This window comes from Neoarius graeffei, chromosome 2, assembly GCF_027579695.1.
Source record: "Neoarius graeffei isolate fNeoGra1 chromosome 2, fNeoGra1.pri, whole genome shotgun sequence".
Classification (NCBI taxonomy): Eukaryota; Metazoa; Chordata; class Actinopteri; order Siluriformes; family Ariidae; genus Neoarius; species Neoarius graeffei.
The window spans coordinates 10,147,918-10,175,829 of NC_083570.1; the positions used below are offsets into that span (position 1 = coordinate 10,147,918).

At 44.5% G+C, this 27,912-nt stretch overlaps 2 protein-coding genes across 2 annotated transcripts in view; both read right to left on the reverse strand.

Moving 5' to 3' along the window:
* Window positions 1-27,874, reverse strand: LOC132880524 (tripartite motif-containing protein 16-like). The gene is made up of 6 exons (XM_060913791.1): window positions 27,200-27,874; window positions 7,721-7,816; window positions 7,339-7,572; window positions 5,373-5,544; window positions 2,589-2,642; window positions 1-2,483 (listed from the first exon to the last, which is right to left on the reverse strand). The coding sequence occupies exons 1-6, from the start codon at window positions 27,791-27,793 to the stop codon at window positions 1,954-1,956; spliced, it is 1,680 nt and encodes a 559-aa protein (XP_060769774.1). The 5' UTR covers window positions 27,794-27,874; the 3' UTR covers window positions 1-1,953.
* The window catches only part of LOC132880197 (tripartite motif-containing protein 16-like), a 298,595-nt gene that overhangs the window by 109,770 nt on the left and 160,913 nt on the right, over window positions 1-27,912 (reverse strand). The window lies entirely within an intron of this gene.

The window sequence follows — 27,912 nt, forward strand, 5'->3', positions numbered from 1 at the left end:
GACATCAAAAAACTGGATGAAGAAGACAAACATACACTTGATGAGCAATGAACTATAACAGAAATTGAAATTGCATTAAAACAAATGAAAAATGGTAAATCACCAGGAATCGATGGCTTAACATATGAATTTTTAAAATACTTTTGGGTGGATATTAAAAAAAAATATTATATCGAGCAATTTTAGAATGGACTAACAAAGGATGTTTATCCCCAACTATGAAGACAGGCTTAATAACCTTGCTACCAAAACCCCAAAAAGACTTCTTGTTGCTAGACAATTGGAGACCTATAACCTGACTATGCAATGATTATAAATTACTTGCCTTAGTATCTGCTAATCGTCTAAAGCGTGGACTTGTAAAACTTGTCGACGAATATCAATCAGCCTTCATGAAGGGAAGATAGATTCAAAACCACGTCCGACTGATTCTGGATATGATTGATTACCAATCAATTATTCAGTCAGATAGTCTCGTTTTATTTCTAGACTTTTTCAAAGCATTTGACACTGTGGAGCATGATTTTATGTTGATAAAACTCAAAAATCTTGGATTTGGAGAAGGGTTCTGCAAGGTTATTAAAATGTTTCACAATGATATTTATAGTTATATCTCCCTTAACCCTGGAATGACACCAAAATTGAAGATTTTATGCGGAATCAGACAAGGCTGCCCAATTTCACCAAAATTATTTATTTTATGTCCACAAATACTCACGTACTTAACCTTGTGGAATAATAGAACCATTACTATTAATAGGGAGATTTTATTTCAACAAGAATAGAACGATAAAGTTTTAGATGTTACCGATCTAATGGATGAAAATGGACATTTAATGCAATTTAATTCATTTGTAGAAAAGTTTCATTTAAAATGCTCCTATAGAGAATTTAATCAAAGTTGTAGAGCTTTTCCACCTCCCTTAAGATTCACGATAAAAAAGAACCTTGAATATTCAAAGGTGTCGGTCAAACTGCCTGAATTGAAAATCGGTGAAGTGGAAATTGGTGAAAGAAAAAGTAATAACAAAATAATTGGAAATGTTTTAAAATGGAAGCTATTCCCTGATTTCAAAAAAACAAAAAACAAAAGTAAGAATAACTGACGATGGAGGAATGCTAACATTTACACACTGTAGTTATCTTAGATGGCCAATTTCACCCACAGTGAAAGAAATTCAGTTTAAAATACTGAACAATATTTATCCAGCTGCTGAAACTCTCAGGAAAAGGTTGAATTTGCTTCTGTCTGAAAATGAGTTCAGCACAGAAACTCCATCACTGGGGGAAACTTTATTCTCCTGTGCTCTTATCTTTTATTCTGCAAAGCTTTGATTGTAATATTTGAATAAAAATCCCAAACTCACAGATAAACCTGGATTTATAAGGTTCTAACTGTGGGCCAATCATCATCCAGGCTGAATATGGGATGAACACGACATCGGCAGCCTGAACCGATCATGTAGTGGATGTTCTAATGGAGTTTAAATATTGTTCAATGTTTTACAATCAAATCTCAGGGTTTAGAAACAACTTCAGATTTGAAAATGTGAATGTGGATTTTACATCTTAAACACAAGCAGAAAAATCAAATTCATTCCAAAAGTGATATTTTATTTTTATATAGTGTGACCTGAACAGGTTTAAAATGTTGTTCTGTTCTGGCTTTATTATTGTTTATTAGTTATTTAATGAGATGCTGCTTAATATGAAACAAACAGAACTTTATAATGCGAAGGTCATGAGGTCATTTTCTTTTTAAATTTGACGAGTTTCTTGTCTGACAGTTAATTTTTAACATTTCCTTTTTAATTATTTTAAATTGTTCATCTGTTTTAATTTAAATATTAAAATGAGTGTTTTTGTGCAGCTGGATTGTGCTCTAGTGAAACAGATGACTGAGCAACAACGTGGCAACGTGCAGGAATTTTACAGAAAACACTACACACTTTTCTATTCTGGATCAAACAATCTCACTGTAGAATCCAAGGAGAGCCCAAACCCAGCGTATAGAGGCTGAGTGAATGTGGTGTGGACTCTGTGGAGGAGCTTCATCGTGTCAGAGACGCTGTAGAAGGACAGAGTTCCTGCACTGTGATCCACATACACTCCTATTCTGGAGGGTGATGGAACTCTGAGATCAGTCTCAATGTTGTTGTGATAGAAAGAGAGAGTAGAAGAAGAACACCGCAGTCTCCATGACTGATTGTTGAATCCAAACCTACAATCTTTACCCCGTCCTTTCCTGCTGATGCCTTTATATGAGACTGATATGGACACAACACCAGCACTGCTCCACTCCACCTCCCAGTAACAGCGTCCACACACACTCTCCTTACACAACACCTGCCACCAGGAATCAAATCTCTCTGGATGATCAGAGTAACGCTGCTCTCTCCCACTGTCTCTCACCGCTCTGTTCTTCTCAGACAGAATGAGGTAACGATGTGCCGTGTTGGGATCCAGAGTCAGATAGCAGAAATCTAAAATAAAAGAGAAAAACAAACTGAACAATGTGAACATGTTGGGTTTAATTCACACAATATATTTATGTGAAGTGTGTGTGTGTGTGTGTGTGTTAGATGTACATTTCAGAAACTCTTCTCTGCTCTGTGGTTCTGAAATGATCTGAACTGCTGCAGCTGTGGAGAGAAAAATGGAAACATGAGTTTGTGTAAAAGATGGAAAGAGTTGAAAGTGATCCAGTCAGTTTATTCATTTTAAATCAGTGTTTTAGTTCAAAGTGTCGGGTGAATAAAGTGTCTGCAGAAAAGAAAGCAGGAGCATCGCTAAGAAATAACATTAATAAAATAATAGTAACATTATTTTACTGGGGGATTTTAATATCCACTTTGACCACTCGGATAACTTGCTTACTAAAGATTTTAAGGCAATGTTAGATTGTTTTGATATGGCCCAATATATTGACTTTCCTACGTATTCAAAGGGCCACACTCTTGATTTAATCTGTTGTACTGGCATTGCCCCATTTAGTATCAGTACAGCTGACCTACCCATCTCTGACCATAAGCCTGTCTTATTCAATGCTAACCTACCACTCAGTAAGTTAAAATCACATCATGTCTTTTCGCAACATCAGACATGTAGAGGAGGATCTTATTAATTTAATTGCCTCAAGCACAAGCCCTGTCTCTGCTTTTCTACCTTCAAACCTCATGGACTATTATAACAGCTGCCTATCCTCTGCTCAACACTCTGCCCCTTGGTATACACCGGAGCTACAGCAGCTCAAGGCAGCAGGACATCGCCTGGAGAGGCTTAGTGCAAAAACTGGACTTACTATTCATAAACAAATGTATTCTGATCATATACTTCACTACAAAAATTTGCTATCAATAGCGAAAAACTCCTACCTTACTAATGCCATCAGCTCTGGTGAAGGGAATACTAGGAAACTTTTCTCCACTGTGAAAAATCTACTGAAACCACTAGTATCCAGCCTTCACAACAACCTCCCTAATGACCACTGCTCTGCTTTCCTGAAATTCTTTGATTCTAAAATCACCAACATCCATGAACAGCTGGCCACTGCAAATGTCATCCAGCCTGAACTGCTGGCAGCAAGTGCCACAAAACTAACCTCACCTAGTGCCTTATGTGACTTCAGTCTTCCAACTGAGGACTACATCTCTGAGCTCATTACTATATCAAACTCTTCAACCTGTCTTTTGGATCCCATCCCTGCCTCTCTAGTTAAAGCATGCTTACCAGCTTTAATAACCCTGATAACCTCCATTATAAAATCCTCTCTGACAACTGGCACAGTCCCATCGTCACTAAAAGTTGCCATAATCAGACCAACACTGAAAAAATCTGGACTGGACTGTAATGACCTCAACAACTATCGTCCTATATCTAATCTGCCATTCATTTCCAAAATACTTGAGAAAGCAGTTGCATCTCAACTTCTGACATACCTCCAATATCAAAATCTTTTTGAACAATTCCAATCTGGTTTTTGCCCTCAACACAGTACTGAAACAGCGCTTGTTAAGATCACAAATGATCATCTTCGTACAGCTGATGCTGTTCTGTTGTCCATCCTCATCCATCTGGACCTCAGTGCCACTTTCGACACAATATCCCATCAACTTTTGTTAGAGCGGCTAATGAGCATAGGAGTCTGTGGCACTGCCTATAAGTGGTTTAAGAGCTACTTATCTGACAGAACCTATTTTGTCCAGATCCAGGACCAGCGATCTGAAAGCTCCATCCTCCATCATGGAGTTCCACAGGGATCAGTACTGGGGCCACTCCTGTTCATTGTCTACCTCCTTCCCCTTGGTAACATTTTCAGGCACTATGGAATACAGTTTCACTCATACACTGATGACACCCAGCTTTATGTGTCCACTAGGCCCACTGCCAGCATCCCACCCAGTGCCCTCACTGCCTGTCTCCATGACATACAGGCATGGATGACAAGAAATTACCTAAAACTCAATAGTAGTAAAACTGAGCTTCTACTCATTGGAACCACAACAACACTTCAAAAAAAGCAATATTAAATCACCCTCTGTAGGTGAGGACATTATACCAGTCTCTAAACAGGTAAAGAGCCTTGGAGTTATCCTGGACAGCACCCTCTCATTCTCCAACCACATCAATAATGTCTGTCGAACTGCGTTCTTCCATCTCAGGAACATTTCCAGACTGCGTCCTGTACTTATCCAGCACTCTGCTGAAGTGCTTGTTAACACCCTGGTAATGTCCCGCATAGACTACTGCAATGCAATTTTGACAGGCATTCCAAACAAACTCACCCATCATCTACAGCTCATCCAAAACTCTGCGGCACGCATTATTACCTGTTCAAAGTCCTTCCACCATGTTTCACCCCTGCTGATCCAACTACACTGGCTTCCAATATCCCAACGTATTGACTTTGAAATCCTGCTAATCACTTTCAAAGCCTTCCATAATCTTGCCCCTCCATATATTAAAGAACTCCTATAGACCTACACACCTTCTCGTTCACAACGATCATCTAATACGGGATTATTGGCTGAACCAAACGTCAGACTCACTACAATGGGAGAAAGGGCTTTCTCATATGCCGCTCCTAAACTATGGAATTCCCTTCCCTCACATATCCGTACCCTGGACTCTATTTCACAATTCAAAAGTGCACTTAAAACTCACCTTTTTAAATTAGCAGATGGGCTCTAAGCCACCCACTTGCTGTTATGATTTTGATGTTTTTATCGTTCATTTTTCAACCACACATTGACTTTTTATCTGTAAGGTGACCTTGGGTGCTTTGAAAGGCGCCGTGAAACAAATTAGATGTATTATTATTATTATTACATAACACATCACTGTGTTTCTCCAGCAGGAACAGCTCCTCTTACCATGTGGAGGGATTTTGTTGAATTCCTCCTCACAGAATTCCTCGAGTCTCTTTTTCAGATCTGAGAGAGAATTCTTCACGCCATCAAATGACAGATGTTGATGGACAGTGACGCTGGATGTGTGAAAATCGTGTCTGCGAAATTGAGGAGACCGACGTCCAGAAGCTAAAACCTACAGAAAGCAAATGAAATATAAAACCCACTTGTGATGTCAGATGTAGGTATCATGCCGCCATTTTGTCTCTAAGAACTACAACTCCTAGTCCTCTTCTGCGTGACCTACGTCACGCATGGGTGGGATCATCTACGTCAGTCCGCCATGCGCGCTTAAATCCAGGCGGAAGCTCTGCTCTTTGTCTCTCGCGTCCGGTTTCCGAGGAGTCTAGATGCATAAAGAGATGCTCTCAAACCCGAAAACACTTCTTTCTTGCAAGATTCACCATCCAGCACATTCTGTGCCTAACCACTGGCCAAGGTAAAAGTCCAGAATAGCGCGATCTTTAAACTCAACCTGAGTTACAACCGGTTTATTCGTATTAGAAGTGACGTCACGACTGCAGCCCAGGCAGTTAAAAGTTAAGAAGCGATTGAATCCTTTTTAACTCAAAAGCGCTGTGCATCTTATTCTGATCAGAGACTTTTCCTCACGAACGCTGAGGTTCGGACCAAGAATCCTCTGCTTTCCACGGGAACCACCCAAGTGCTCCGCTGGACCCGAAAGTTCTCTACGCCTCCATCACGAGCGGCTCACGTGCTCCCACGGCGAGGCCCGAGACTACACCGGCGAATATTTCTTCATATCTTGCTAAAGGCAGGATTAAGTAAGATTTTGGCATTTGGGCATAATTAAGATAGTCTTAGGAATTTAGCTTTATTGAAATAGTGTGAATTTAAACCCAGGTTTATCTGTTACACTGTTAAACACACAGCGTGTTGAATTGTTCTGTTTTTGTTTTAATCTCAATTGTTTTTAATAGATAGGCTGTGCATGCTTTCCTTTACTACTAACATATTTAGTTGTCTTATTATACATCTTGACCGCATTAAGATTTCAGGGGATTCAGTACTGTTATAAGCTAGTGAAATTGGCTTATGGTTGATTTCTTTTAGCACACATTAGCTACGGCAAATTCCTTTGTCTTTAGCAACACGTGCTCAGTAGGCCTCACCAGGCCTAACAAACACACTTTAGCTAGGCCATAGGGCCTTTCACAAACACACACTAGCAACACAAGGCTAATCTAGGCCTCCACCACGTGTAGTTAGCTACACGAGGCTAAACACATGGTCAAGTCCTTCCCACACACACACACAAGCACACATTAGCAACAGAGCTAATCCTTTGTTCTATTTAGATAACATTCCTTTGTTTTAGCTAGCAACAAGCTAGGCCATACACACACAAACACACACCATATCATATTTGTATATATTGATTTATTATTTTTATCTTTGTATAATAAATTCATTTATTATCAAAACTGTGTTTATTTGTGTGAACAATATCTGAAGTCCCCAATCTCCCAAAGAATTCAAAAAGGTGCATATAAGTTATGTAATATGGTAAGTGATCGTAATAATTTGGAAATATACCATAATCTAGCTGTTTGGTAATTTATCCAGGATGAATGGTATGATTCACTAAATGATTCATTGAACGATTCACTATATGATTCACTAAATGATTCATTGAACGATTCACTAAATGATTCACTTCAAATGAGACTGATTCTATGGTATGATTCAATTCAAATGAGTCAAAGTAAACGATTCAATGGGATTGATTCATTTTAATTATTAACCTTCAAATTTAATGAGACTGATTTAATGAGATTGATCACTTAATTTCAATAATTGACTGATTGCACCCACATCAGACAAGGACATTTATTGTTCCCTTAATGAGAGGTGTTTTAGAGAGTGTGTGAGGAACAGCTGGCTCTGTAGATCAGACAGTGAGTGTTACCTGGAGGAAATGGATGTGATCGTGTGTGTGTGAAAACTGCTCCAGCTCAGTGACTCTCCTCTGAAGATCAGCAATCTCCTGCTCCAGTTGCTCCAGGAGTCGTTCAGCTCGACTCAGTTCAGCCTTCTCCTGACCTCTGATCAGCTCCGTCACCTCCCAGCGCTTTTTCTCCATGGAGCTGATCAGCTCAGTAAAGATCCTCTCACTGTCCTCCACTGCTGTCTGTGCACTGAGCTGTTCGGGGACACACACACACACACACACACACACACACAAGATTTAAAGCTCATCTATCATTCCCTCTCTTACTGGGACTGTAAATGACTCGTTGTCCATGTTGTGTGTGTTTCTAGGAGCAGCTCTGTCTCTGCTCACTGCTCACCTTTATAGTGTTCACAGCCTGTTTCAGCTCCTGCACCTTCTTCTGCTTCTCCTGGATTCTCTGCTGGGATTTCATCTGCTCCTCCTTTAACTCACTCTGAGGACAAATAAAATACATTCAGCTTTTTATACAGTACGAGCGAACTGGTTCCATATTAATGTCAGTTCAAAGTACATTCATGTTTTGCTCTGAAGGTTATGTCCTCTGTGTGTGTGTGTGTGTGTGTGTGTGTGTGTGTGTGTGTGAGAGAGAGAGAGAGAAATGTTCACTAACTGATCTGGGCTGGGTTTCCCGAAAGCCTCTTAAAAGGTCATAGGCAAGGGTCGGAGGTGAAACGTAGAATATCAACTTTATTGTCTAGAAGAACGACCCAAAAAGCAAATTCAATCTTCCTAGTGTCTAATTTGGACCCTAAAATTGAATAAAACGGTTAAAATATACTGTTTTGCCCAACTTCCGAAGGTTTGTTTACATCTCACTTATGCGCACTTTCACTGCCAGGGGACCGTCGTCGTGATGTCATTTAAGTCAAACGGACCGGGAGCAGCTCTGTGTTTACTTGCAAACCGAGCACACGTGTACGGACTTTGGTCGTGAGAGGTTGTGTAAAATGTCTGAAAACGATGGCGATTTTGAAGTAGGAACTCTCCAAATTGAATATCGAGAGGTGAAACCATATATGTATGAACCTATGACCGTTGCGAAGCAATCGGTGAATGTGGCTCACTGGTTTGACCGTGCAGCCTCGGAATCAGACAGCGACTCGGCCGACTCTGATCGCGGTGACCCTGGACCTCAACAAGATTTGCGCCCAAACGATTTATACTGGTAGTTATGATAAATTCCTACTTTTGTCGTAATACTAAATAAGAGCCCTTTTGAAGAATAATTAAACTGCCCTCCCTAGTGGATATAGGGAATGATTACTGGACAGTGCACTGGTAGGCCACATTAGCCTGCCATCTGCAGCATTATACTATTTATAGCTGACTCTAAGCGAGGAAATATCCCTTTGTCTCATTTCCACAATGATTGTACAGGATCCCTCAGGATTCTTGACTTGTTAATTGCAAGCAAAAGTAAAAATGTTTATCTCCAATCTTCTCCTTTTTGCTTGAGCGTTGCTGGTCCATTTCTTCTTTGACTGCTTGATTTTGTTTCACGCGCACAATCCACTCTCTCCGCCTCGTCTCCTCTTCCAGAAAAAAAGAACCCTCTGGCTTCACACACATGATCCACTCTCTCCATCTTGTCTCCTCTTTTGGAAAAAGCCAACCCACTCGCTCCACCTCATCTCCTTTTTTGGAAAAAGCCAACCCTTTCGCTCTGCCTCTTCTCCTCTTTCAGAAAAAGCCAACCCTCTCACTCCGCCTCTTTTCCTTTTTAGGAAAAAGCCAATCCTCTCGCTCCGCCTCTTCTCCTCTCTTGGTAAAAGGTAAAAACTTCTTCCTGAAATGGTCCCGTTAAAACAGTTCACTGCACAACAATAAGGCATGGGTTTTTTTCTTTGGAAATTCCTGAACGCACGTCTGCACTCAAGCTGAACGGCAATGTACGTAAGTAACCGGAAGTGGACTCAACTCAAGCGGTTTGTTTGGCTTAAATGACGTCACGCGCCAAGTGGCCATGAAAATAGCCGAACAGAAATTCGCCGCAATCCACACGAACTTATTTTAATTATTACTTATTAACAATACTTCTTGGGACCAGAAGAAAATTACAGAGGGTTTTTTTTAACATATAAAGCTTCAAATGTGCATAATGACCTCTTAAGATCCATCATCAAGCTAACATGGTTTTCCCGAACAACATCGTAGCACAAGTCGTCCTTTAGTTTGCTCGGAATTTACGAGAGACCTGGAGCACTCGTTCAAAACAAAGAGTGACTCGCTTGCTGCCGAATCCACAGAATGCGCATGCGGCTCTGAGGGACTCTCACAGTCAGTGGGGGAAACTCGTGTTGAATCTGCTGGTGATGTTCAATTAGTTTTCTTGTACATTGCAAGTACATCGAGTTAATTATCAGAGGTGGACAGTAACAAAGCACATTTACTTGAGTTCTAGATTAGATTAGATTAGATTAGATTAGATTAAACTTTATTGATCCCTTTGGGAGGGTTCCCTCAGGGAAATTAAGATTCCAGCAGCATCATTACAGGATAAATAGAGAATAGAAAATCGAGAAAAAAAACCTTCTAGATAAATTAAATTAAATTAAGTATTTACATATACAAATATAAAAAGAGGGGCGGCACGGTGGTGTAGTGGTTAGCGCTGTCGCCTCACAGCAAGAAGGTCCGGGTTCAAGCCCCATGGCCAACGAGGGTCTTTCTGTGTGGAGTTTGCATGTTATCCCCGTGTCCGCGTGGGTTTCCTCCGGGTGCTCCGGTTTCCCCCACAGTCCAAAGACATGCAGGTTAGGTTAACTGGTGACTCTAAATTGACCGTAGGTGTGAGTGTGAATGGTTGTCTGTGTCTATGTGTCAGCCCTGTGATGACCCGGCGACTTGTCCAGGGTGTACCCCGCCTTTCGCCCGTAGTCAGCTGGGATAGGCTCCAGCTTGCCTGCGACCCTGTAGAACAGGATAAAGCGGCTAGAGATAATGAGATGAGATGAGAATATAAAAAGAATAAGATATGGGGAAGGGGACCAGCAGGAGAGGTATTGCACATTATATTGCACATTGTCCAGTATTGCTTATTGTTAGGCTAGGCTACTGCTCCTTCCTGTCCTCTGTCCTCCTGTTACCCCTCCTCCCCCCCAGAGAGGAGTTGTACAGTCTGATGGCGTGAGGGACAAAGGAGTTTTTAAGTCTGTTCGTCCTGCACTTGGGAAGGAGTATACTGTCACTGAACAGGCTCCTCTGGTTGCTGATGACAGTGTGCAGAGGGTGACTGGCATTGTCCATGATGCTCAGTAGTTTGTCCATAGTCCTCTTCTCTGCCACCATCACCAGAGTCTCCAGCTTCATGCCGACCACAGAGCCGTCCCGCCTGATCAGTTTGTCCAGCCTGGATGTGTCCTTCTTGGATGTGCTGCCCCCCAGTACACCACAATGTAAAACAGGACACTGGCGACCACAGTGTGGATAGAACATCCACAGGCATTTCCTGCAGATGTTAAAGGACCACAGCCTCCTAAGGAAGTATAGCCTGCTCTGTCCCTTCCTGTATAAGTGATTGGTGTTGCAAGTCCAGTCCAGCCACAGCCCGAGGTACTTGTAGGAAGACACAGCCTCCACCTCGACTCCCTCGATCAGAACTGGTTGTGACCTTGGTCAGATTCAGATTCAGAATATTTATTGTCATTGTCACAAAAAGAACAACGAAATTTCATTGGAGCATCCATACAGCAGAGTTGATAAAGTGCAAAACCCATAAATAAATACATACCCCCCTAAGTAAACCAGTGTAAACATTTGACCCAGAATTACCTCAGTACAACAAAAAACAGCATAGCAGATAGCAGCATAAGTTCTTAAACTTATAAAGTGCAGAGCAGGGACATTCAGACAGATACCTGAGTATTATGATATTGTATAAACAGTGCAAAAACCAGATCAGTGCCATTATAATGTTATAACGTTATTGTCTGGGGGCAGGGGAGAGAGAGTAGTGACAACTGCAACAATGCAAACCAGTTTAATGATATTAATTGGTGGATGTGTTTGTGGATGTGGCAGAGTTCAGTAGCCTCACAGCTTGTGGATACAGGCTATTGGCCAGTCTGGATGTTCTGGCCTGTATGGACCTATATCTTCTCCCTGAGGGCAGCAGGTGGAAGAGGTGATGAGCAGGGTGGTGCTGATCCCACAGGATGTTGCGCACTCTTCTCAGACAGCGAGTGGAGTAGATGGTGCTGATCTCTCGGAGAGTCGTTCCAATGATTCTCCCGGCAGCTTTCACCACCCGCTGAAGTGCCTGCTGGTCGGCCTTAGTGCAGCTGGAGAACCACACTAGAAGTCCATGTGTCAGCACACTACTGATGGCACAGTTATAAAAGTTCACCATCAGAGGTCTGGGGATATTAACGCTCCTCAGCTTCCTCAGGTGATAGAGCCGCTGTTGTGCTTTTCCCATGGCTGTGGAAATATGAGTGCCCCAGGACAAGTCCTCAGTCACTGTTACCCCCAGGAACTTGAAACTCCTCACCCTCTCTACCACATCGTTGCCTATGGAGAGAGGTAGGTGGTCAATGTGTCCTTTCCTGCGAAAGTCCACGACTATATCCTTGGTCTTCTTGGTGTTTAAGGCCAAGTTATTGTCGTGGCACCACGACTCCAGGTGTTGTACCTCTCTCCTGTAGTTTGTCTCATCGTTGTTTGTAATAAGTCCGAGAACCGTGGTGTCGTCAGCGAACTTGACAATGAGATTGGACGAGGAGGAGGCAGAGCAGTCATGTGTAAACAGAGTGTAGAGCAAAGGGCTCAGCACACACCCTTGAGGGGCCCCGGTGTTAATGACAAGGGTGGAGGTTCTTGCCCACTCTGACACTCTGTGTGCGATTTATTAGAAAGTCCACAATCCAATTGCACAGGGTGGTGTTGAGTCCCAGCTGGTGGAGTTTGGACCGGAGTTTGAATGGCCGGATGGTATTAGAAGCCGAACTATAGTCCACAAAGAGGAGCCGTGCATAGGTGTTCTTATGCTCCAGGTGCTCCAGCAGTGTGTGCAGCACTGTGGCAATGGCGTCTTCAGTTGACCGGTTCTCTCTGTAGGCAAATTGGTGTGGATCCAGTATTGGTGGTAAGGCGGCTTTGATGTGTTTAATGACCAGTCTCTCCAGGCATTTGGTGGGAATGGAGGTGAGTGCCACAGGTCTGTAGTCGTTAAGACATGTGACATTGGATTGTTTTGGGATGGGAACAATGATGGCTGCTTTGAAACAGACTGGAACCAGAGAACAGGACAGCAAGGTGTTGAAGATGGGGGTGAAGACGTCCGCCAGCTCCGCAGCACAGTCTTTAAGCACCCGGCCCAGCACTCCATCTGGTCCGGCCGCCTTCCTGGTGTTAATGCTGCAGAACACACATCTCACCTCATGCGTGCTCAGGACTGGAGCAGGGTCGGTTGAGGGGAGGGGGGGCAGGACAGGATCATTGTTGTCCCTGTCAAAACGGGCGTAAAAGAGGTTTAAATACTCAGCCAAGGTGGGACTGTCAGCTGAGGGTGGTGGAGTTTTCCTCTTATAGTCCGTGATGGCCCTGATGCCATCCCAGACCTGCCTTGGGTTTGTGGTGGTGTCAAACCTGGCCTCAATATGCCTCCTGTAATGGTGTTTGGCAGTATTGATGCCTCTCTTCAGGTTGGCCCTGGCAGCACTGTACGCCTCCTGGTCCCCAGAGTGAAACGCAGAATCTCTAGCTCGGATAAGCTGTTTTACTCAATGTGTCATCCATGGTGGTGTATTAGGGAACACACGGAATTGCCTCCAGCAGGTGACATTGTCCACACAGAAGCAGATGTAATCTAAAACAGTGGAGGTGTAATTGTCCAGTGAAACACGATTGTCAGTGTCCTGCTCTTTGAATACATCCCAGTCTGTGTGGTGGAAACAATCCTGGAGCATAGGAACTGCATCCACCGGCCATGTTCTCACAGTTTTGGTTGTGATCCCAGCGATCTTGATCTTAGGTGTATACCGTGGGTGTAGCAGAAGAGAGAGGTGGTCTGACAGACCCAGGTGGGGGTAGGCCTGGGCCTTGTATGCGTCTGCTACATTAGTATACACCTGGTCCAAAATTCTATCTCCTCTAGTAGCACACTTCACATAACAGTGGAATTTGTGAAGCACTGATTTTAAATCCGCGTGATTAAAGTCCCCAGCTGCAATAAAAACACTGTCCGGATGTGCTACTAGGCTGTTGTTGATGCTGCCGCTCACTTGTGCTAACGTTAGCTTAGCATTAGCGTCTGGTGGAATGTAAATGGCACAGATGTAAACAACAGCGAATTCCTGTGGGAGATAGAATGGACAGCACTTTAACAGCAACAGTTCTGCCTCTGGACTACACAGCTTATCCACCACAGTGACGTTTGTGCACCAGGAGTTGTTGATATAAATGCACAGTCCCCCGCCGGTCTTCTTACCAGAGTCTGCGGTCCTGTCGGCTCGGTAGGCGGTGCGGCCTGCTAGCTCGATAGCCGCATCTGGGATGGAGCTGTCCAGCCAGGTCTCGGAAAAGATCAAACACGAACAGTGGTTTAAAGTCCTTCGTGTAGCCATCTGCAGTCGTATCTCATCCAGTTTATGACGGATTGAACGAGCGTTAGAGAGAAAGATGGTCAGGAGTGGTGATTTGAAGGGGCTAGCCTTTAGCCTAGCCCAGGCGCCCCCCCGCTTGCCTCTCTTCTGCCTCTGCTCACAGCACCTCCTCCTCTGGCCTGCTGCTGCGGGTGTCCCCGGGAGTGGTTTAACAATCTCCGGGGGGATCAGATACTCCACGGACAGCTGATATTCTCCGCTCAGTTGTAAAAGTTTGTTTCTGCTGTACTGAAACATGCAAAGACTGTGTAAAATGATACACAACACCACCAACAAAGTGTAAAAGTAGTAGGAGCTCTGAGCTGTTGCATCTGTGCGCGCCGCCATTTTTGGACCTCCCAAAGTCAATGACCAGCTCTTTGGTCTTCGAGGTGTTGAGCTGCAGATGGTTCCTGTTGCACCACACAGCAAAGTCCCTCACCAGGCTCCTATACTCCTCCTCTCTGTCATCACTGATACACCCAACGATGGCTGTATCATCGGCAAACTTCTGAATGTGACACAGCTCCGAGTTGTAGCAGAAGTCCGCGGTGTACAGAGTGAAGAGAAGAGGGGCCAGCACTGTGCCCTGGGGTGCTCCGGTGCTGCTAATCACAGTGTCAGACATGATGTCCTTCAGCCTGACGTACTGCGGCCTGTCGGTGAGGTAGCTGGAGATCCAGGTGACCAGGCAGGGGTTCACTTGCATCCTGTTCAGTTTGTCCTGAAGCAAAAGGGGCTGAATGGTGTTGAAGGCACTTGAGAAGTCCAAGAAGTGGATCCTCACTGTGCCATTTCCCTTATCCAGATGCAAGTGGGCTCGGTGTAGCAGGTAGAGGATGGTGTCTTCCACACCAACACCTGCCCGGTATGCAAACTGCAGACAGTCCTGGGCATGTTGTACCTGGGGTCTGAGGAGGCTGAGGAAGAGCCGCTCCAATGTCTTCATCAGATGTGAAGTGAGTGACACCGGTTGGAAGTCGTTCAGCTCGCTGGGCCGATTCTTTTTGGGAACTGGATTGATGCATGATGTCTTCCAGAGGGTGGGCACTCTCCCCAGCTGCAGGCTGAGGTTGAAGATGCATTGGAGTGGTTCACTCAGTTCAGCAGCACAGGTCTTCAGTAATCGGGGACACACCTTGTCTGGGCCTGCTGCTTTCCTGTGGTGAAGCTTCCTCAGTTGAACTCTGACCAGTAATGCATGGAGGAGTCGGTGTTGAGGTGGGGGAGGAGGGGGCTGCTGCAATGACTGGGGGGAGGTGTGTTGAGGGAAGAAGTGTACTTAAGTACACTTTTTGAGTATCTTTACTTTACTTGAGTATTTTTTTTTTGGAAACTTATGACTTTAACGTCACTACATTTGAAATACAAATATCATACTTTTTACTCCACTACATTTTGATCAAGGTCCTCGTTACTCATTACTATGAAGTGGTTTTGAAAGTGGATGTTTTTCTTTTCTAAAACATGATTGTTTTTTTCACAGGTGACACTGAGACAATCTATCAGTAATCACTAGGGTCACGTCATGTCCATAGACTGGATAAAGTCAAGATCAATGATTTCTCTGCAGCATTATTTAACACAATCAGTTGATGGCAGAATGGAAGGAGGCAGTTCTTCTGGGGAATGCACACACCCAAGGTTCTATAGACCCTTCCCACGTGACATCACGACAAACGCGGCCGCCATTTTGGACATGAACTACCAGTAGTCTACCACAGCCAACAACAAGGAACGACGGCGAAGCATCGAAAGGAATATAGCCATCAAAGAAAGTTTTTACTTTCAGCAAGACTTCCATCATGCCATTATATTGTTGTGCAACTGGATGTAGTAACCATCAACACACAAGGCAAGATTTATCATTTTATCGGATCCCGACAGATGCTGACCGACGGAGAAGATGGATGGTCTCTAAAATATTGGCAAAATGATGTTTATTGACATAGCAATTGTGTGTAACGGGAAGCATTGGCATATCCGAAGTGTTCTGTTTACATCAAAGATAAAATAAACCGATATGACAACGACTGCTGCTGCCAGGTTGGGGACACAAATTAGTAGAAAGGAAGTGTGCCAACAGACTTCCTTTGTGGTCGATTCTGCTTTAAGGTAAGATGCATTTAATTATTCGTCTGCTGTGGGTTTGGAATCGGTAGCCTGACCGATTCGTTCATGTTTGTGATGCCATTTGTTTGTTGACGCGTGTTGAAATGGAAGATTGGTTGTTGACATGGTTTCCAGTGATGCTTTGGTGCTGCTGTGGATCAGATGTGTTGAGTAGCCTGACTGTTTTTTTTTCTTGCGTGTGGTATCATTGTTGACGCGAGGTTGTTTTTTGAACATGCCAATGCGAACACGATTTCCCCTGATGAGTTATGACTTCAGATGCGATGCGTGTGTGGAGGTGTGGAGTCCGCGTGATATGTGCATAAGATAGGCTTCTCATGTGTTTGGAGATCCGCACTCTGAGACAAGCGCAAGCACCCCCCCCAGGGAAAAAAAGGGACCCCCCAAAAATAGCGGCATAGTTCGAACACTGGGTTGGAGAAAGTAATGGCAAATAGTGAGTGCACAAACCATAGAAGGTAAACTGTACACAGCACCAGGGCAGTGTGATGGTATGTCTACTTTTAGATTGTGTTAGCTTATCAATGAACACACTCGTCACTCGACGAGTTTCACGTCTTTACGACGGATACTTAAATGTGTGTTAGGTATTATTGTTGCAGTCAAAGCAGTTATTGTAGCAGCTAGATGAGCGAGAACCGAAAGGGTCTGTGCCATAAACTGTTATTTCTTCATGTCCAAAATGGCGGTCGCGTTTACGAAGATCACGTGAGTGAAAAGGGTCTATAGCTAGAACCCATGTTTCAGTTTTCTGAAAGGAATAAAGAGTAGTTTAATTTTAAATGTTTGCTTTGTTTGCCTAAAACAGAGCACATCACAGCCTACAAAAACTCCCCATCTGACCTGCAGAAGCATATTGAGGGATATAAACGTTTTATTCCAAGAGAAAGCTTGCAGTGAAGTTGTCTGTGCTTTAGAGCTAGCGATAACGTTGCAATAGCCATGCAGTCTGATTAGTCAAATGACTTTCTTTGGATTTGCCCGCCAAGTTGCCATAGCCTTGTCCATAGCTAATGTTTACATATAGCTAGTTAACTTGGACACTGTTAGTTAGCATGTAAAAATGGAGTTACGCTAACATGAATAACGTTAACTTATCTGAAGTCCTTTCAGAAATGTTTTAGCATAATCTTGCCAAATAAACAGAATGTAGAAATCTTTCTTTACTCATAATGTTATCTAGAAAGAAAGAAAGCACAACTTTATTCATCACACACTTGTGAAATTCCTCTCTGTATTTAACCCATCTGCAGTGGTGAACACACACATGCACACACACACGTGAGCAATGAGCACACACACATACCCAGAGCAGTGGGCAGCCATGCTAACAGCGCCCGGGGAGCATTTAGGAGTTCGGTACCTCACTCAAGGGCACCTCAGCCCAAGGCCATCCCATATTAACCTAACCGCATGTCTTTGGACTGTGGGGGAAACCGGAGCACCTGGAGGAAACCCACACTTGGTCAGTGTATGCTGTGTTTAAATGTGCTATACAAATTAAACTTACTTACTTACGCGGACACGGGCAGAACATGCAAACTCCACACAGAAAGGCCCCCCCCGGCCGCTGGGCTCGAACCCAGAACCTTCTTGCTGTGAAGCGACCGTGTTAACCACTTACACCACCGTGCCGCCCCCAATATGATTTCAAGTCTGAAAAGAGTTTGCTAGCATGTCAGGTGGAGGTTCACTGTAGGGTGACCACCTGTCCCGCATAGCGCGTGCGCGTACAGCATTTGAAGCCGAATTTATGCGTCCCGCAAATTCAGAACGTGTCCCGCATAATCAATGCTTGCTGAGGGGGATGTCGCTCTCCCCGGGCCACCCAGGCAGCCAAACGAATATTACTTGACATTTCAGCACACCACCGTCGCCACTATAGACTGTAGAACAAAACCACACACACACCCCTCACAACTGACTGGTTGTTGTCAACTTTTTGTTGTTGCCATGACACCGCACTCACGTGCACAGACAGTGATGAGGGACGCAGGTGCAACGCATGCATTGCTTTCATATTAAAAAATGGAGAAAGGTACCGGGGAGATGGCAGGTGAGGCACCGCCACCTCCAGTTAAAAAGAGAAGGTGTATGTACAGGAAAGAGTGGGAAAATGAATATTTGTGGCTGAAAGGGGTTGAGGGGGATACCGAGAGGGCTTTTTGTGACCTTTGCAAAACATCTTTCTCAATCGGACATGGCGGGGAATACGATGTGAAATGACACAGGCTCGCGGAGACTCACAAGAAACGTGTGCAACAGAAAGAAACATCTAAATCTATGGATGCTTTCCTCCCACCTAAAAACGACTCTCTAGCTGACAAAGTGACTGCGGCAGAGGTGACGAGTGTGTATCACACTGTCCAACACACAATATCATATCGGGCAGGACTTTTTTTTTCTACTGTTTCTGTGGTGCTGAGCCACTACAATTCCTGTTAATCCACTGAAAACTAAATGGAGACTTGTCACTATTCCTGCTGTACTGATGCACTGCAAAGCCTCAGACGCAATATTATATTATGATTGATTTAAAGTGAATAAATTATCTCATCTCATTATCTCTAGCCGCTTTATCCTTCTACAGGGTCGCAGGCAAGCTGGACCCTATCCCAGCTGACTACGGGAGAAAGGTGGGGTACACCCTGGACAAGTCACCAGGTCATCACAGGGCTGACACATAGACACAGACAACCATTCACACCTACGGTCAATTTAGAGTCACCAGTTAACCTAACCTGCATGTCTTTGGACTGTGGGGGGAAACCGGAGCACCCGGAGGAAACCGACGCGGACACGGGGAGAACATGCAAACTCCACACAGAAAGGCCCTCGCCAGCCCCGGGGCTTGAACCCAGGACCTTCTTGCTGTGAGGCGACAGCGCTAACCACTACACCGCCGTGCCGCCATGAATAAATTGTAATGGAAAATAAATAAAATTGAGTCGCTTCAGTAAATCATAAGTGGAAGTGTGTCTGTCAAGTCATAATTGAATGGTCAAAATATTATGAATGTTTATTTAAGAAAAAAACACATTTGGTGGCCTGTTCATGACCATACATCACCAATAACAGCAGATTAGGGTATTATTGATATACCATGTAAGGTAGTATGTGCTAGAAATGGGTAAACCACTATCTGTGAGTCTTCCAGCAGCCGGCGCGGTGCAGTGGGGGCGGCGTCCCACATTGTCCCTCAAAAACATACCCCTTGTCCCCCCTTGGGCTTATGAGCAGGTGGTCACCCTACTTCACTGACATGATTCCCAGGCAGATTCATATGTGCATGAATACATACACTTACACATGCTCACACGTGAGACCTGTGAGATGGACAGTATTGTACTAGCCAGTCACAACAAATTGCTGGAATTTTTTGTTTTGATATCAGATGATGGTCTTGCACCTTTTATTTTTTAATTTTTGTCTTGCTTAAAGCAGTGTTGCTGTTGGGCCGTTATTAAGCTCGAGGTGTGGATTTGGGTTTTAATCAGGTTGGATTGTCCTTTTTATTTTCTGAGCAGGCTGTATTTACAGCTGTTCCACTGTCTTCCTGATTAACACACACATATATGTGTGCACACACTGCCAGAGCTGTGTCAGAACACTACCATGCTGCTTTGTGGGGGTGGGGAGGAGGGTTACAATAAAAAAAAATGAAAATGACAATAGCTCTTTTTCAGTTCAGTTGTGTTTCATTTTGTAACATTCTACCAGGTGTTTATTCGACAAGTTTGTGGCAGCGGGGGTGTGGCCAAGCAGCAGTCTGTGAATGGAGGGTGGGGTCGGGGAAGGTAAGTGGCAAAGTCATTCCACCTGCTGTCAATTAATGTGTGTGTGTGTGTGTGTGTGTGTGTGTGTGTGTGTGTGTGTGTGTTACAGGGACAGAGCATAAAAGGAGAGGGAGAGCAGAGAAAAGGGGCTCCCTCCCGGCCACAACACATGTGAGTGAGTTAGTGAGTGAAAGCCGAAAAGCTAAAAATAAGTGAAATAAAAGAGTTTGTGTGTGAGACCATCAACTCTCGCCTGCCGTGCTTCTGTGCTCCACCCACATCAGGAACTGCTACAGTGGTGCCGAAACCTGGGACGCACAGAAGGGAACCACCCCATGGACTCCTCCCCATTCAAAGAGCTCATCCTTGCCCTCACTCCTGCCCAGCAGAACCAGCATCAAGCGCTGATTGCCCGCCAAAAGGAACAAGAGCAACACTTCGAAGCCTTGATGCTGGCCCAGCAGGAAGATCGCCAGGCGTTCCGGCACCTGCTCACGTCAGCAGGGGCATCAACCATCACCGCAGCCAGCACCCTCACTAAGATGGGCCTGCAGGACAATCCAGAAGCGTTCCTCGCCCTCTTCGAGCAAGCAGCTGAGGTGTGGGGGTGGCCGCTGGAGCAGTGTACCTCCTCCCGCTCCTGACTGGTGAGGTGCAGCTTGCAGTGCAGCAGCTCCCTGCTGACAGCCGACTGGTGTATGCTGACCTGAGGAAAGCCATACTGCAGCAGGTCGGCCGCTCCCTGGAACAACATTGCCAACGCTTCCAGATGCTGGTATTAGAGGAGGTCAGCCAGCCGTTTGCATTTGGCCAGCAACTCCGGGACACCTGCCTGTGGTGGCTGAGAGCGGAAGCCTGCAACGCCGATGAGATCATCGATCTGGTGGCACTGGAACAGTTTATCTCTCAACTTCCGGAAAGAACGGTGGAATGGGTCCAGTGTCATTGCCCGGTGTCGCTGGAGTGAGCCATTGAGCTGGCAGAGGACCATCTGGAGGCGGCTCCGACAGCAGGCAGACAAGGCATCTCCCCTCGCTTCTTTTTTCTCTCTTTCCCCCCCATCTCTCGTTCCCCTCCTCACCCCGTTCCCCTGCCGCGGAGGCGGCAGCCGACTCCTCCCCAGCCAGCCCGTCGCACCCGTGGTGTCCTCCCATCTTCCTCTTCCATCACTGTGTTGTCGCCTCCTCAGGTGAGTGACACCCATAACGCCAGTGCAGAGGGAAAGCCTGGGTTGGTGTGCTGGCGCAGCGGGGAGTCGGAGCATCTCCAGAGTCGGAGCTCCGCAAGGAAGGTGGGAGCTGTGATCCGGATCCCGATGAGCCAGAAACTGCCCCTGATCAGGCTGGAATGTATCACATACCAGTAAGTGTTCAAGGGGATCTGTGGTTGGTAGAAGAGAGCAACTGGACTTGCTTGAAGATTCTTGAAAACGTTTCACCTCTCATCCGAAAGGCTTCCTCAGTTCTGTCTGACTAATAGGGAGTATCAAGTATTTATCCTCTCATGGATCATCATCGAATCCGAATCAGAATTCTGATGGCTGCATTGTAGGTGGCTGATAAAAGATGTCTTAAACACCCACCTCTGTTCAGTGATGGTCATTCCAGGTTGACAAAAATGAACGATCCTCTCTGGCTAAGATGTCTGCCAGTTTTCTGGAAGTCCTCTCATACTCCTGCACCAGTTCATTTTTGTCAACCTGGAACGACCATCACTGAACAGAGGTGGGTGTCTAAGACATCTTTTATCAGCCACCTACAATGCAGCCATCAGAATTCTGATTCAGATTCTATGATGATCCATGAGAGGATAAATACTTGATACTCCCTATTAGTCAGACAGAACTGAGGAAGCCTTTCGGATGAGAGGTGAAACGTTGTCAAGAATCTTCAAGCAAGTCCAGTTGCTCTCTTCTACCAACCACAGATTACTATGCAGCTGGATGACTGAGAATCTTCACAGACATGTTCAAGGGGATACATATCATGCTTTGGTGGATTCTGGTTGTAATCAGACCTCAATTCACCAACGCCTGGTGCAAGGTGAGGCATTGGGGAAAGCACAAGCGGTGAAAGTGTTGTTTGCATGGGGATGTTCACAATTATCCCTTAGTGTCCATCTGTATTTTATTCCAGGGCCAAATGCATAGAGTAAAGGCGGCGGTTAGTCCTCGTCTCACCCACTCGTTGATTTTGGGTACTATTTGGCCAGGGTTTAAAAAGCTGATGGAATATTTAACATGTAGTGGGTCCTGCACTAGTAGGTCATGGGAAGATCCCGGTGTGGCATTGACTGGAGAAGCTGTCACAGAGCCGTCTATGTCAGCACTGCATCAGCGTGAGGAGCAGCCTGCTCCTCCTCCCTCTCTCAGGGATTCCCTTGGGGATTTCCCATTAGAGCAGTCGTGAGACAAGACTCTGTGGCATGCGTTTGACCAAGTGAGAGTAATCGATGGTCAAACTCTTCAGCCAAGCATGGCACCGACCTTCCCTTATTTTGCTAGAATGAAAAGCTAGATTGTACCGAGTGACGCAGGACACTCAAACTAGTGAACGAATAACCCAATTGTTAATCCCAAAGAGCTGCAGGGAACTGGTATTCCATGCAGCTCACTTTAATCCCATGGCTGGACACTTGGGGCAAGATAAAACACTAGCCCGAATAATGGCCCAGTTCTTTTGGCCAGGGATTCGCAGGGATGTCCATCGGTGGTGTGCGGCATGCCGTGAATGCCAATTGGTAAATCCCACGGCCACTCCAAAAGCGCCGTTGCGCCCTCTTCCTCTAATCGAAACCCCATTTGAGCGAATTGGGATGGATCTCGTCCGGCTATTAGATTGGTCAGCATGAGGGTATCGCTTTATTTTAGTTCTGGTGGACTATGCAACGCGATATCTAGAAGCAGTGCCTCTCCGCAATAGCTCAGCATGCAGTCCTGCAGAAGTGCTCTTCTGTATTATCTCCCAGGTCAGGATTCCGAAAGAAATCCTGACAGACCAAGGCACTACATTTATGTCACACACACTGCGCGAACTGTATGGGTTACTGGGTATTAAGTCTAATACTTTGCGGTTAAAATCAACCATAAACTTGGCATTGGAGCTGCCCCTCTGACCCAGCCAGCCCTGAGTGCCTGACGTTACAATGGTAACCAGTTTTAAGGCCGAGGCCTTTTACAGCTACAGACCAAAATCATATAAATAAACATACCATTACTGACTTGCTCAACTAAGACTGATTTGACTTCAATGGTTGTGGGTTGACTCTCATTAAAACAGGATAGGTGTTATAACTTTTGCAACATACATGGACATGCATGCATTTTCACTGATAAAATGTAAAAGGCGAATTAAATAATCAGATTAACTAAGAATCACATTCTGAATCAAATTAAATAATCTTATACCGGTAACTTAAACACACAATACAAGTTACATGTATTAATTTAAATGCAGGTAAACATGTTTTTTTTTTATCCAAATGAGAGTCGGCGCTTACACGTCTATGTTCTCACTTATTGAAGGCTGATCTTGTGGCCGATTGTTTCAAAACAATCTGACTTTCAGTTGTTCGTTCAGTTCGCCATTCATTCGCTTCTTCCACGTAAGGGCAAGATGGAAGCACTATCCAGTTTAGAAATCAGACAGCTACTAAACTCATTCTCTCCATATGGAGTACTCCGCCATTACTGCTTGGCTCAGGCAATTACTAAAACCTGGGATGGAACGGGCCGTCACCTGTTTTAGCAACAACCGTGGGGAGGTCACTGCCTGAGCGATATGTCCCGTCCCGTCCCATTCCATCCTGGGTTTTAGTAACAACCCTCGGCTCACACTCCAGGAGGACTAGTGCAACTGAACTCACTTAAAAAATAAATAAATGAATAAATAAATAAATAAATAAATAAATAAATAAATACTTTCCTTTTCTTGTTTTCTTTTTCTTTAATTCTTGATACTGCACCCTGTTTCAATGCGGGCTTATAGCCAACTTCTCACAAAATGCGGCCAAATCTTTGCAGTTTGAACATTCTTGGGCCATGAATGCAACATAAATCCACCTTCTGTCATGTTACTGGCGGGTGCAGCAACACATCTACATGGCATGGTGATAAATTAGCTCAAAATTGAGGATTGAAGTTGGAGTCAGCTCTGTGTTTTAGTATAGCGGAAATGGCGATGAGACCGATAGACTTCCTGCTGTGATGTTACGGACATCAAGGTCATTCACTCAGACCGCTACCGATATCAATCAATTTAATCATAAAAATTACTATATTAGATTTATTGTTAACGCTTAAAACTATTCCTTTGCCATTCTTGAGGTCTCAAGGCATTTATAAATGAAAGTGAGGCCATGGCTCTGCGTATATGCTTTAAGAAATAAAGTTGGGTACTTTGTCCACCTCCATCCATTATCTGTAGCCGCTTATCCTGTCCTACAGGGTCACTGACAAGCTGGAGCCTATCCCAGCTGACTATGGGTGAGAGGCGGGGTTCACCCTGGACAAGTTATCGCAGGGCTGACACAGAGACAAACAACCATTCACACCTACGGTCAATTTAGAGCCATCAATTATCCTAACCTGCATGTCTCTGGACTGTGGGGGAAACTGGAGCACCTGGAGGAAACCCACACAGACACGGGGATTACATGCAAACTCCACACAGAAAAGCCCTCACCGGCCACTGGGCTCGAACCCAGAACCTTCTTGCTGTGAGGCGACAGTGCTAACCACTACACCACCATGCCGCCCCTTGTCCACGTCTGCTAATTATAAAATAAATATACACAAAACACGATGAATATATTTCAGTATGTTATGGAATTATGTATGGATATCAAAATGTCACATTTATATCACTATATTTTAATCAAATTTAGCTCCATTAGGTGAGTGATTAACTAATTTAGTGTTATAAATGAGACACATTTCTGCACCTCTAATGTTTTGTGTGTGTGTGTGTGTGTGTGAGAGAGAGAGGTTTAGATCTGTGTGTAGTGTGTACCTAAGGAGGTTGAATTGACCTCCTTATACAACCCCGATTCCAAAAAAGTTGGGACAAAGTACAAATTGTAAATAAAAACGGAATGCAATGATATGGAAGTTTCAAAATTCCATATTTTATTCAGAATAGAACATAGATGACATATCAAATGTTTAAACTGAGAAAATGTATCATTTAAAGAGAAAAATTAGGTGATTTTAAATTTCATGACAAAAACACATCTCAAAGTTGGGACAAGGCCATGTTTACCACTGTGAGACATCCCCTTTTCTCTTTACAACAGTCTGTAAACGTCTGGGGACTGAGGAGACAAGTTGCTCAAGTTTAGGGATAGGAATGTTAACCCATTCTTGTCTAATGTAGGATTCTAGTTGCTCAACTGTCTTAGGTCGTTTTTGTTGTATCTTCTGTTTTATGATGCGCCAAATGTTTTCTATGGGTGAAAGATCTGGACTGCAGGCTGGCCAGTTCAGTACCCGGACCCTTCTTCTACACAGCCATGATGCTGTAATTGACGCAGTATGTGGTTTGGCATTGTCATGTTGGAAAATGCAAGGTCTTCCCTGAAAGAGACGTCATCTGGATGGGAGCATATGTTGCTCTAGAACCTGGATATACCTTTCAGCATTGATGGTATCTTTCCAGATGTGTAAGCTGCCCATGCCACACGCACTAATGCAACCCCATACCATCAGAGATGCAGGCTTCTGAACTGAGCGCTGATAACAACTTGGGTCGTCCTTCTCCTCTTTAGTCCGAATGACACGGCGTCCCTGATTTCCATAAAGAACTTCAAATTTTGATTTGTCTGACCACAGAACAGTTTTCCACTTTGCCACAGTCCATTTTAAATGAGCCTTGGCCCAGAGAAGACGTCTGCGCTTCTGGATCACGTTTAGATACGGCTTCTTCTTTGAACTATAGAATTTTAGCTGGCAACGTCGGATGGCACGGTGAATTGTGTTCACAGATAATGTTCTCTGGAAATATTCCTGAGCCCATTTTGTGATTTCCAATACAGAAGCATGCCTGTATGTGATGCAGTGCCGTCTAAGGGTCCGAAGATCACGGGCACCCACTATGGTTTTCCGGCCTTGACCCTTATGCACAGAGATTCTTCCAGATTCTCTGAATCTTTTGATGATATTATGCACTGTAGATGATTATATGTTCAAACTCTTTGCAATTTTACACTGTCAAACTCCTTTTTGATATTGCTCCACTATTTGTCGGCGCAGAATTAGGGGGATTGGTGATCCTCTTCCCATCTTTACTTCTGAGAGCCGCTGCCACTCCAAGATGCTCTTTTTATACCCAGTCATGTTAATGACGGGGCAGCACGGTGGTGTAGTGGTTAGCGCTGTTGCCTCACAGCAAGAAGGTCCTGGGTTCGAGCCCTGGGGCCGACGAGGGCCTTTCTGTGTGGAGTTTGCATGTTCTCCCCGTGTCCGCGTGGGTTTCCTCCGGGTGCTCCGGTTTCCCCCACAGTCCAAAGACATGCAGGTTAGGTTAACTGGTGACTCTAAATTGACCGTAGGTGTGAATGTGGGTGTGAATGGTTGTCTGTGTCTATGTGTCAGCCCTGTGATGACCTGGCGACTTGTCCAGGGTGTACCCCGCCTTTCACCCGTAGTCAGCTGGGATAGGCTCCAGCTTGCCTGCGACCCTGTAGAAGGATAAAGCGGCTAGAGATAATGAGATGAGATGAGACACTTGGAATTTTAAAAAAATGCCAAAAACAGAAAATAGTTTCAGTAATTAATTACCATATTATATATGCAAGGCTTCCAGATGATACTATTTATTATCTTATTTTAAACACTTTATATTTCATTAGATTTTGGTTAAAAACGAGCACCATGTGACCTTATCGACTGGATTTAGCAACTACTAATGCCTTCAGCAACGGCAGTATGATTGCCTTTAGCAGCTACTAATGCCTATATCGGGGACACAAACTGCAAAGACGCTCTTCGTCCTGTTGCTCTTTAGACTCCTTCTTACGAGTGAGTTCAGGAAAACCACACACAGAGACAACGTTCATTCCTTAAGAGAGTCTCTCAACTCTCTCTTTAGGTTTTAAAGGGCAACGTTATCAGGAAACCCACCCCAAACCAGATTACGATCATCACTGAAGATAAATTTAACACTCTGTTCACCAGAACACAGACAATTTTAATCAGCTTTTACAGAATCCTTCTGATTGATACACACATTGAAATTAAAGTTCAAATCATATCACTGACTAAAGCACCTGTTTCTAGATGGGAAACTATAATTAAGATGATTTAATTCTGGAAAGATTTCTAGTTCTCACCTGTTTCTCAGCTCTTTCTGCTGCGGCTGTGATGGTGTCGTGACCTTTGTGACGATCCATCGTACACAAATAACAGATGTAGGTTTGATCAGTACGACAGTAGATCTCAATCAGCTTGTTATGTTCAGAGCAGATCTTCTCTTGGAGTTTTGCTGAGGCTTCAATTAATGTGTGTTTTTTCAAAGCAGGAACTTCAAGATGAGGTTTCAGATGAATTTCACAAAATGAAGCCAAACACATCAGACAGGACTTGTCGGCTTTGTGTTTTCTCCCGGTGCAGAAATCACACTCCACATCTCCAGGTCCAGCGTAACAGTGAGCAGGAGAAGCAGCTTGGACTTCAGTCTTCTTCTTCAGTTTCTCCACCACTTCATCCAGCATGTTGTTTCTGCGTAGAACAGGCCTTGTAGCGAAAGTGTCTCTGCACTGAGGACAGCTGTAGACGCCCTTCTGATCCTCCTGATCCCAGCAGCCATTAATACACACCTTACAGAAACTGTGACCACAGGAGATAGTCACCGGATCCTTCAGGAGATCCAGACATACTGGACACATGAACTGGTCCTGAGCTACTGAAATACTGGCCTCAGCCATTTTCCTGAAATCACACCAAAAGAGAGAGAGAGAGAGAGAAAGAGAACAGTTTGTTTTCTCTGAAATGACGAGTCACTTCCTGTTTGTGTGTGTGAAAGAGCAATAGAGGAAGAGGGGGA

Coding starts and splice junctions, on each gene's coding strand:
- LOC132880524 (XM_060913791.1), bottom strand. CDS start 27,793: ATGGCTGAGGCCAGTATTTCAGTAGCTCAGGACCAGTTCATGTGTCCA. Junction 7,817..27,199: donor CAGAAAGAGCTGAGAAACAG/GTGAGAACTAGA, acceptor ATTTGTCCTCAG/AGTGAGTTAAAGGAGGAGCA. Junction 5,545..7,338: donor ATCACATCCATTTCCTCCAG/GTAACACTCACT, acceptor TGCTTTCTGTAG/GTTTTAGCTTCTGGACGTCG.